General features: G+C 32.9%; 2 protein-coding genes across 9 annotated transcripts in view; one reads left to right on the top strand and one right to left on the bottom strand.

The window, feature by feature from the left end:
• Nucleotides 1–11,849, bottom strand: part of LOC129003810 (longitudinals lacking protein-like) — a 586,728-nt gene that overhangs the window by 427,062 nt on the left and 147,817 nt on the right. The window lies entirely within an intron of this gene.
• On the top strand, nucleotides 7,146–8,500 carry LOC129003816 (transcriptional repressor CTCF-like). Its single transcript, XM_054432139.1, has 2 exons — nucleotides 7,146–7,349; nucleotides 8,214–8,500. Exons 1-2 carry the CDS (start codon nucleotides 7,235–7,237, stop codon nucleotides 8,423–8,425), a joined length of 327 nt encoding a protein of 108 aa, XP_054288114.1. The 5' UTR covers nucleotides 7,146–7,234; the 3' UTR covers nucleotides 8,426–8,500.

The raw sequence follows: 11,849 nt of genomic DNA on the forward strand, positions 1-11,849 counted from the left end.
AGCTGGGGACTTGTACTTTTTTAGGTTGACAAATAGACATTCTAAAAACATTTAACCGTCATTTGGCCGCATACATTTCAAGTTACAACATGTATGGTAACTGGTAAGTTTAACATGTACAGTATATAAAATATGGAAATGTTATATTTGATTGAAAAATAGGTCACTACATTTAAATTTTAACACCATAGGGTGTTTTTCAAGAAAAGTGCTCCCATCATTATCCTCTGCAAGTTAGGTTGAATTTGATTAAGTTAAAATTTACATCAACTTCATTTTCATAGTGCAAATTTTAATAGTGACAACCCTCTTCTAGAAAAACCCCCAAAAATATTGTTCAACATTTTAGTTCAGAAATCATTTAACGTTTCTCCCCGCAGGTACCAAGTTTCCCTGCCCTCGCTGTCACAAGCTGTATTCCCACCACGGCAGCATGGCTCGACACTTTCGTCTGGAATGTGGCGTTACGCCGTCATTCCAGTGTCCATTCTGCTCGTACTCGTCCCATCGTAAGGGCAGCGTCAACCGTCATGTCGCTATAAAGCATTCTCTAGATAATGTACTAAACTCTGTCGTGCAAGGGAATATTGTGACTAACAATTAGCTGTTAATTTTGAACAAAATATATTATTTTTGGATTACTTTGTTTTATTGTATAAGTTCAATACCTAGAATTTCTATTTTGACTAAGTGAGACAAACAGCTGTTACGAATTACGAACAATATTATCATGAGCTCAATGCCCAGAATGACTATTATCATCATTTGTAATTGTTGTGTTTGATAGAGTGGAGTATATTTGTTAGTTAGTTGATATTTTAATAGTTGGGAAATTTCTTGTTGTTATCTAAGTCAATCTGGGTTTTGGAGTAGTTAAAACTCGCCTTGAATACAGTTTTTGGCAGATTCTGGGAGTAATTGATTTAGGTCAGAGTATCCCAGTCAATAATTGGTATTAAAAAGAAATGGTTAGATTAAAGCCGAATTTTGTACCAGTTATTAGTTAATATTTACATTAGTTTACACCTAATCATCCTTTACCTCTTAAAGTTTGAAATGGTCAGTATTTATTGAAAGTCTAGTGTATCTATTCTTATTTATATCTTCAAATTAGTTTATTACAGGTTTCTTTTTGTATTAAGTATATACATTTTTTAATTTCCTGAATATTTAGTTTAAACATCTTTGTTAGTAGTTTAATATGTATAAATACATAACTGGTACATTTTACATATTACAAAATTAGTGTTTATTCCAAACTCTAATGAACAACTAACTTACAAAATTGCTCAGGCATTGAGGAAAAAATTTGAAGTCAATAAGAGGTTATATTTTATGAAAACTATAGGCTAGCTATTAGTTGTAAGAAAATGTTTTATTACAGTAAACCAGATAAAATAATGTTTTTTTTCCAAATGGTTTTGAACCTTGACCAATACAGTTTTTACGTAAATAAATAGCTTATAGTGTATATTGTAGTGAGGTTAGTCAGGCTTTTATTACTTGTTCTTTTAATCACCATTTTAAGTAGTGAAAGGTGTTTACAGTGTTTTTTACTTTGGGTGGTATATGAGGTACGTTCTTCTCTTAGACAAACTTTACTGCTAGGAACCAGAAGTAGTAAATTATGAAGGTATATTTTTAGTATAAATTATAATTTTTGTAGGTCTTGTAGTGAAGGGAATCCTCCTACATAGTGGAAGTTATCTCTGACTGGGAGACCGATGCTTTTTTGGTTTCTAAAAAGTTAAAAGAACCAATCCACATCTTTAAGTCGGCAAACCAAATTTTATCGTAATCGGACCATAGGTGTGGTGCCACAGCTCTAGGCTTATACACAGACACACACACACAATGATGTTTTTCTAAAACAACTTTTTGGGGTTCAGGGGGGGCACAAAATGAATATATCCAGACAAAACTCAAAATGTTGTCTAAAACAATACTTATAAGAGAAAGTAAAAACATACACTTGAAAGCTATTGATGATTGGAAGTATTTCCATCTGGAGTCCAGGACAGTATTCATGCTCTAAGCCACTGCACCTATCCCCATTTGTACTATAAATAGTTACTATTTGTTTCCAAAACATAAGTTAAATTCTGTCTGTAATGACCCACTTACACACTTGCTACTTGCCGTACAGGTCCAGGCTGTACCTCATGTCCCAAGTGCTGCAAAGTCTATTCCCACCGCAGCAGCATGCTTCGTCATCTGAGATTAGAATGTGACCGAGCCGCCAACTTCCAATGTCCGGTCTGCAACTACTCGTCCTACAGGAAGGGGAATGTAACCCGTCACATGGCGATGCACTCGGCTAAACTTGTGAACTTCTAAATGCAATTTACAGTGAACCCTTGTTTATATACCCCAATACTCAGCACAAGTTAACTTTTTCATAGAATAGTGGACTCTCATTCGGAAATGTCAGAAGTCGATCATCGTCAACTTCTAAATAGGGGAATCTCTCTTGTTCAAATATCTTGATACCTAAGACATCTCTTGTAAACTCTTGTAGTCATCCTATCAAAAGGTGACATACTAAATGGATACTGTCAGCCACAGATGTGCTAAATCAATTTAGTGTTGTTCAACATTTGAAAAAAATAGCTGTAACATTTATATAGTGCTATCTATACCAGCAGATAAATTATGAATTAAAAACTCTTAATATTATGAAGTCAATAATAAGATGAATGTATGCGAATTAAACCACTTTACGTTTGCTAAATTAGTCAAGTACAGTATTTAATTGAACAATAAAGTAATGCAAACATCTATAGTGCTAGAAGAACATGTGAATTGTTTGTTTATATGACTCAAGACAATGTACGTGTATGAGTCACAAGGTGGCTGTGAAACTATACTAGGATGGTCATTGTAAGAAGGTTCCTATAAATGCATAGTTTTCTATGTTTTTTTTTTATCTTTGATTGTGCTTTTACTGTTGCTCTCTATATGTCAATATTTAAGTTGGTTCCTTGGAATGTCTTTGTTAATTGATAGTACTGTCCAGTGATATTTTGTTTGATATTTTTATTTTGTTTCTGTCAACAGAAGACAATAGTCACTGTTACTTTGTTTTAATTAATTCATAACAAATTATTTATAAGTTCATTAAATTGCATGTTTTACAATGTTTGTAGGCACATTTATTGAACAATGTAAGTGATAACAGAAGACTTCACAAGAAAAATGTGATAACTATTGTAAAGTAAAAGTTTATATTTTTTACAATTTTATAAAACCATGTGTTTGTTTATTTTCATATTCCTTACTTCCCTATTCCAAAATATTCATTTGTTACTGGTTCATCACATAATAAAACATGTACAATTTATAAACCAATATAGTTAAAAACTACTACATATTTCTAAACATATATCGCCTGTTGAGAAAATAGAACACAACTTATATGATTTGAAATTTCTGCAAGAACCAAACAAAACTTTACCCTTATAACATTTGTTTGTACATTTATCTACTTAAATTGAGTGAAAAATCAATTTAATTGTGCTTATTTCGAGTGTGTAAATTTGTCCACTTGTCAAGTCCCCTAAAAGCGCCTTAATATTGTGAACAAAGTGTAAGTCATTAGGGAAGAATAAATATATACTTAACCAACTTACCCAATAAAAGATATCCATCCTTTGCAGCACATACACAATTTTCAACATAATTAATTTTATTTTCACCTGGTCCGTGAACTTAAGAAAGTTGTGTATTCATTTCCTCTCCCTGTGGTAAAATGTAATTAATGCAGAATAAAGTGCCTAATATTCATCATGACTTAGATCCTCATTTCACTTACCGCAGTATATTGTGTAGATGGAAAGCGCAAGTTTGAGTGTCCACGTTGCCACCGCTGCTACTCCCAAAGATTCAGCATGACGAGACATTTACGTCTGGAGTGTGGGCTACCCCCGTCGTTTCGCTGTCCGCAATGTCCTTACGTTACTCATCGTAAAGGCAGCGTAAACCGTCACATGGCCTACTGTCATCAACAAACACCCATCAAAGAAACGATCAAAAGCATTATGGGAAATATCATGAACAATATGTTGTAAAGTGTATGTTTACAATGTTGCTTTATAAATATATTTTAGTCTGTTATCTGTGTTTTTTTTTTATTGTTTCCTAATTTTTAAATTGCTTGATTGAAAAATATGGTACAAGTTAATTGACTACATTGTGCACTCATCCTGTACTCACATTCAGTTTTAAAATGCACAAAGTGTGTTATTGTGGTAACTAAGTATGAATGTTGTAGGGTTCAAAAATGACATATTAAACCAAGGTATGATGTTGTATTTGACAATGAATGATGAACAGAAACATAAACTACATTAAGAAATAAATAATGGATACATAACCCTATTACTTCCTTCTGAAAAAGTGCCCCCCCCCCCCCTAGTTTTTAGGGACAAAATATCAAATAAATTGCATTTTGTATTTTTCTCTTAGGTATAGCTATTTGAACATTAAGAAAACAAAGTACGTTATTGCCGCTTGAGAACTGTAGATGACCACACAAATCTTTTGATGTTATAATTTGAGAGCGGCAACAACTTTTTGTGCTCGTAATACACACAAGATTTTTTCTACCACCATAATTAACTTGTCATAACTTTTTATGTTGGTTAACTTTTTAGTGATACGGTATATACAATTTTTTCAGGTTATGTTATTTGCTTACTTAATGTTAACATTACTCTCTGTAGTTGGTGTAGAAACTCTTAACTGTGATATCAACTGATTCAGCTTGTTGAAATAGTCCATTCCCGCTCTAGAACGGAAATTAGCTAGTTTGCGTTCTGTTTACAGGTGTGGTAATATGATCATTCCCATTCAGTGGTAGGAAAGCTATTTGTAATAATAATATATATGGTTCTTACCGTTCACCCAATCAGGGGTGATACTTCACTACGGCCGTTTCGGAGATAACTCCATCGTCAGGTGTGTAGTGGTACACTAAACTATAGTCTTGTTACACTTAACACGAAAAGTCTTCATTTGCATTGCGTAAGTGGTTGAATAAATATTATAAAAACAGGACGGATACACGAATACACGAAAAAATGTAGAGCACGTGCGTTTAAAAACTGACGACCGACAACAGAGGACAGTCGGTCGTCAGTTTTTGTTCTCGTGTATCCGTCCTGTTTTTACAAGTCTAATATTTATTCAACCCCTGAGGCAATGCAAATGAAGACTTTTCGGGTTAAGTGTAACAAGACTATAGTTTAGTGTACCACTACGCACCTGACGATGGAATCTCCGAAACGGTCGTAGTGAAGTATCACCCCTGATTGCGTAGAAGGTAAGAACCATATATATATTATTATCATATTTTTACACAATCCGCCACACTCAAGAATATAAGCTATTTGTGTATTCATTCCTTCATCCATAATTTTCCAAAAATGCCCATAAACTAGTAATCCTTGACTACTTTTCTTAGGACTTAAGGTTGAGAAATATTAACCATTATATATTTCTTTTACTTAAGTTTTTGTATGCAATTAGTTTTTATAAACTAACATAAATCAAACTGTAAGGGAATTATTGGATGATTTTGTAATTTGCAGTGTCTAAGCACGTATGTCCCAGCTGCTACAGGGTGTTCTCCCAGAAGGCAACTATGATGAGTCATCTCCGTCTAGAGTGTAAGGTGCCCCCGCAGTATTGCTGCCCCCACTGCAACTTCCAGAGCCCCCGCAAGCAAAACATGATGAAACACAAGACCTTGGCCCATAAAACTTATAAGAATGAGGCATTTAATATATATTGAGAATATTTTTTACCAAGTGCCTACAAATATTTGATCCTTTACTGGATAATACACGATGCTAAAGTGTAAGGTGTTTAAATTTTTATGGAGGTTATGATTTGTTTTCATAGAAGAGAAAATATTTATTTTGTAAATTGAACTACGTTTTTTTATAAAGCTTGATAGGAAAATTATGACTGAAAATCCTTTTTATGTCTTGTCACACGGGTATTTTATTACTGCTAAACATGTTTGATATTGTACGAACAATATTTCTGTTTGTGAAAAATTATTTTAGTGGTAATTTTGTATTATCTTCTTACATATTCTTAGTCAGTTGTAATAAAATATAAACCTTATGACAAAGTTCTTATGTTCTGTAAATTAACCTACAAATTTACGACTTTTTGATATTCATAAAAGTTACCTCGTCAACATTTGGGATGTAGGAACTTGTGTGATCAAATAAAATAAATGCACTATACATTTTATTGAAACAGTTCATTATATAAGGTTTCCTCTATTTTATAGGCAAAAAAACACTTAATCACTGTTAAAGTTTGTACAAATATTGTCATTACTCTATTGTTTAAATTCAAATTATTGTGAGAATATTTTTATGCATTACAGTTTATTAAATACACAATGTTTTTCTACCTCTAGATTTGTTGTTGTCATTCTTTTTCCATTGAGTCCCAAGGGTTTTGTTAGAATTCCGAATTTCTGAAAATGTGTTCCTAAACATTTTAATTAAAAAATTAATGTTTCAAATATGACATATAGCAAACTTTTCTATTGGTGATAAAATTTAAAAATTTGTATTTCAACTTCAAATATTTGGAAATATAAAACACTATGTAATATTAGTATATCCCATACCAACAACAGATTTAATGTTTCTTTTTTTTAAGAGGTTTTAAAGAGGTTAACCATGCATTTGCCCGCCCACATAGACTACAGATCTGTGCGTGGAACGTATCCAGCAAAGCAAGGGGTGAGCCGGTGGAGTATGAGGGTGAACTGTATTGAGAAGTTTTAGTGGCAGTAACCAGGATCCGGACCCACGACATCGCTGCCTTAGGCCCGATGCTTTGGGCCACTTTTCTAAAGCGTTCATGATGGTACTATTGTTAATGGTAGGTGCAATTAGTCAAAATTGTTATCGTTTATTGAAAATAGAAAACTTTAACCTTACTCTTGTTTTTCATTTCCTTAAACTTTTACCAATACTTTTATTTTTCCTTTTACTTTTTTGTACTTTTACAAACTCAAATACTTTAACTAGTATAAATTTTTACGAATACTCATTAAGTGATAGACATGACTTGGAAAAACCATTTGATTCCTAATACAAACAATATATTTCCAGGTAAAACTTTGCTGGCGAACACTATAATCGACGCTAATGGTCAGACCAAGCACCAATGCCCACAGTGTAACAGACTATACTCGCACTGGCACAGTATGACGAGGCATTTACGTCTAGAGTGCGGACGACCCCCTCAGTTCAAGTGTGGCTTCTGCGACTTCCAATCTACCAGAAAAGGTAGCATCAACGCCCACATTGCTATCAAACACGGTAAGTACTATGACAGCAATATTGAGCGATAGTAGTTTTTTATCTTAAAATTTTTAAATCCTTAAAATCTATTAAATTATCAAGAGTATTAGCCTTAACTTTTGTATTGTTTCGTTTATAATTTTAGTGTAAAATCAATTATGGATTTTGTGTCCAGTTAAGTGGAGTGTGATGTCAACTAAATATTATTCTCTAATTTTAGCTAACGTTTTCACAGTGGGTTAAGACAAGGCCCCACTAGAAAAACAGGCCATGCTGCAGGATCCATGACGTCACACTAGTGAATAGATTCATTGATAAATTCATTGCCATATCCCATACGTTTTATGTAAATAAGCTGGCTGTTTGTAAGATTTTAATGGTAAGAGTTTAGTACAACTCTCCACCACTGTGACTTAGTGTTGCGCGGCAGCATGGCCTGTTTTTCTAGTGGGGCCTTGGTTAACACCAGTCAACCAACAATTTGTAAATAAACTCCTTTTTATGGATAAAAACCGTCAAATAAAAATAATTGGTAAACATAACTCTCTACATAATCAAATTGAAATGGATGCGACCTATTTCAAAGAGTATGTTCAATATTTTTTTTTCAACACCTTCAGAATTATCTATGGTTCTCTGTCCATTTATTTGTTTTCTGCTCAACTAATAGTACAGTAATAAATAAACCATCCCAAGTCATTCAGAATTTTCTTGAAAGCATCAAAATTGTTCAAGGATCTTTCTTATTTAGGCAAATGCTATCACTGTAGACTGAAAGTAAAAATACAACTTATTTTGTTTTTCCATACCATTGGCATTTCATGGAATGGTCAAAACCATCTAACATTTTCTGCCACCAATTACCACCAATTTTCTGTGTAGCCGCTGAAGCAGAAAAATCACCGCAGCAGCAGCAGCGATACCAGTGTTCTCAGTGCAGCAAACGGTTTACATACAAGGTAGCCATGTTGAAGCACCGCAGTGAGTGCCGCAGCAATGTAATCGTCGAGTTCTCTTGTCCCAAGTGTGAGTTTGTGGCAAGTCGCAGTTTGGACTTGGACACGCACATAGCATCGGCTCACTACGATATGTAAATTTGCCAATCGAACTAGACAGTCCCCATGTTAAAATTGTCTAAATGTTTTAGAATTAAATTGGATTTGGTTGTTAGAGTGCTCAATTACTGTAAACACATAGAAGTGAGTTACAGAGGAACACATTAGTGAATGAAAAGTATTAAATATACTTTAATACTTTTCAATTAAATGGTGACCATACAAAGTAGGTATTTTAAGCTAAGTATGAATGGAGATGAGTGCCGCGATCTTGTAGTTTTGTTAGTGACTAAGGCCGACATATATCTTAGACACAGCTGTTAATTAATAGCCCATATAGACCATAACCTAACCTCACCTAACCTAACCTTATCTTACCTATCTAACCTTACCCAACTGAGCATATCCCAACCTTACCAACTTTGGTGAGTCGGTGGCTCAGTTGGTAGTGTCACGGACTTCGGGCCCAAGGCAGTGATTTCGTGGGTTTGGATCCTGGTCACTGCCACTAAAATTTATCAGTACAGTTCACCTTCGCACTGTACTGGCTCACCCCTTGCTTTGCTGGATTCGTTCCACGCGCACAGATCCGTAGTCTATCTATCTATGCGAGGTCACCAACCACCAAAAAAAAAAAACTGTAGCAGTACTTTCATTATAAAATTACTGGATCTTTGATAGCCTGTGGGGCAGAGCAGGGGTAATTTTTTACGCTTCTGATATTTTTCCCACCGTCCTTGCACCTTATACTTTAAAATGAATCCTCAAGAGCCATGCTACCTTATTCTTAGCTTGAGAAATTTTGTGGGGACCGATTTGCTTACGGAATTAAATATATAGATTTTAAAAGCAAAATCATCACAGAAGGTTCACTACCCCAACTCCACCTCAATTAATGTGGTTTGGTTGGACCTTATTGGACTGGGACGGTGGCGTCATCCTGTAATCCAGCTACTAGGAGGTCACGAATTGTGGATATTTAAAGGCATGCACTGTAGATGTGAAGCTCCCTGGTGTGGATTAATGTCCGCACTAGTGAGTACTACGAATCCCTATTACTGTCCTAATAATTAGACCAATTTCTTAATTACAAGGAAAAATGTGATTCGGATTCCACTATAACCTGTAGATCCCTTAGTAGCCTTGGCTGTATGGGCTATTAATTAACAGCTGTGTCTAAGGAATATGTTGGCCTAAGTCACTAACAAGACTACATGATCATCCCACACTCATCCTACACTCAACCTTCACTCATATTTAGGTTAAAATACGCACACAGTGGCGTCCCCATCTTAAATAATTTATTAATTTATTGATTTATTGATCGTTGCATTAAACCGGTCAAGATCACATTACCAAATTTTGTATCAAATTTTTATTTTCCTCTTGTAATAAGTCATTTAAACGTTGTTTAAATATTTCATATGAAGACATGTCTGGTGTTTTGACAATGGAACAATAATGATTTTAACTCGTAATAGATGATAAAAGGTAACCTATTTGACCTATCTTATATTCATTGCATGGATTAATCCTGGAAGACAAAGTGAACAAATAACAACATCGATAGGTATGCTAGACCATGCTGTTTGAATACAGTTGAATGCCCTGTAAAAAAATAAGTTAGAATTATGTGTTAGGTCTAGTTAATAATAACAATCAAAATGTTTTTATTTTGTAAATAAATTTATTTTTTAATTTATTGTAAAATTGTAGGCCTACTAATTGAATGTACAATTTAAAATCCTCTTTTGCCACACTTTTAATATTCAATATTTTTTTAATGTATATTTGTAAATAGTATTTTAGATTATTGCACTTGTGTGTTTTATTTTTTATTTTGATTGTCATTGATTTGGGATACGGCCATAGTTTGTATTACAATAAAGACATGTTACAAACAACCCTAATTCTAGGTTTGTGATCAAAAATAAATTCTGTGAATTTCAGATGATCAAGAAGCCAATTTGTCTTATATTGTTTGAAAATGTTTTTAACTTTATTTTTTTACTAATTTTAAAAAAATATAAAAATATATTATTAATAGAACTATATTTTTAAAATCCAAGTTCAACTATTTATATATTATCAGCCAAGTGAAGAACAGTTTTTTTTTTTTTTTTTTTTTTTTTAGGTAGTATAATAAATCTTTAATCAAAACAAATTCATGATTAATTATCACTAAATCAAAAACAAGTTGTCTTGGCTGAATGGAAGCAATAATGTTTTTCTTTGCTGAAATGGTATTAGATAATTAGGTGGTAGTTTCAAAATGTGATAAGGATTTCAAAATAAAATAAAACACTTGTTTTTTAGCTCCAGTCTTTTATTAGTATAGAGGGTTTTACACATTTAAAAAATGTGCTATTGATTTTAGTTTTTAAAAGGTTTTAGTTTTGATTGTTTCTGTAAATATTATGTTTTATCATCATGAGTGGTTAAAATCTAGATGTAAGATTAGTTCATGCAATCTTTTTCTGTGTTGTACAGTATTTACTCTATTTTAATATGAAGCATGTAATTTTAGTTATTTTATGATTTTAATCAAAACAATTTTACTGTTTTATATGTTTCTTGATATGGCTCTTGTATTGATAATTTGCAGGTACTTAATATAAAACTAGCATATTTTAAACCAATCATTGTTATTTGGCTTGAAAAATAAATCTATTTTTACTTATATTTTGAGATTTTTTTACCATACAGTATTTCAAAATGCATAGACATTATCGTTATGGTTTGGGACACCAACTACATTGTTTAGTTAAAAACTAATTACCTAATTTATAATTATTTCTTTTTATTGTAACAATATGTTTTACAGTATAATTTGTACACCATTTTTTAAATATTATTAACGTTCAAATTTAGATTGTGAAAAATAAGGGTAAATAAAATGAAGCTGATTTTGAGGCAATAAGAATGTAGAGATCCAGCTCTCGAGGTATCTTTGTTTTGACCCCTTTGGAAAGTTGGAAATCGTTTTTGTACTGTACTGTAGCACTAAATATTTTGTTTTTTTTTTCGTCACAACATAATCTAGTCATTCTACAGTACATCTTTTGGGCTACCTAATTCAAATTTCAATATAAAAAGTTTCTTTTGACTTGCTTTTAACCAACTCTTATACCTACTGAAAAAGTTTCATACTCCGGCTTGACAAGCAGGCCCAATGTGATGTCAACACTTAAAAAAATTAATGATTTTGAAAAATTATATTGGGTATTTCCTTATAATTTTCACAAATTTGTATTGGTTTAATTGTATGGACTCTACAAAGACAAAACCCTAATAATACTATAAACAGATTGTGGGTTGAGTGGTTTGTAGATTTATTACTGACTAAGACGGTTGAGGACCATTTTCTCTCAGTCAGATAATAATCATTGATTCTTTTACTCACTACATTAAGTCATCGACTTTAAATAGTTAGGGTAGACTTCTCATCGTATGATCTCTTTAT

Source organism: Macrosteles quadrilineatus, unplaced genomic scaffold (assembly GCF_028750875.1).
Source record: "Macrosteles quadrilineatus isolate MER2022 unplaced genomic scaffold, UCM_ALF_1.0 Scaffold_9__3_contigs__length_116548681, whole genome shotgun sequence".
Taxonomy (NCBI): domain Eukaryota; kingdom Metazoa; phylum Arthropoda; class Insecta; order Hemiptera; family Cicadellidae; genus Macrosteles; species Macrosteles quadrilineatus.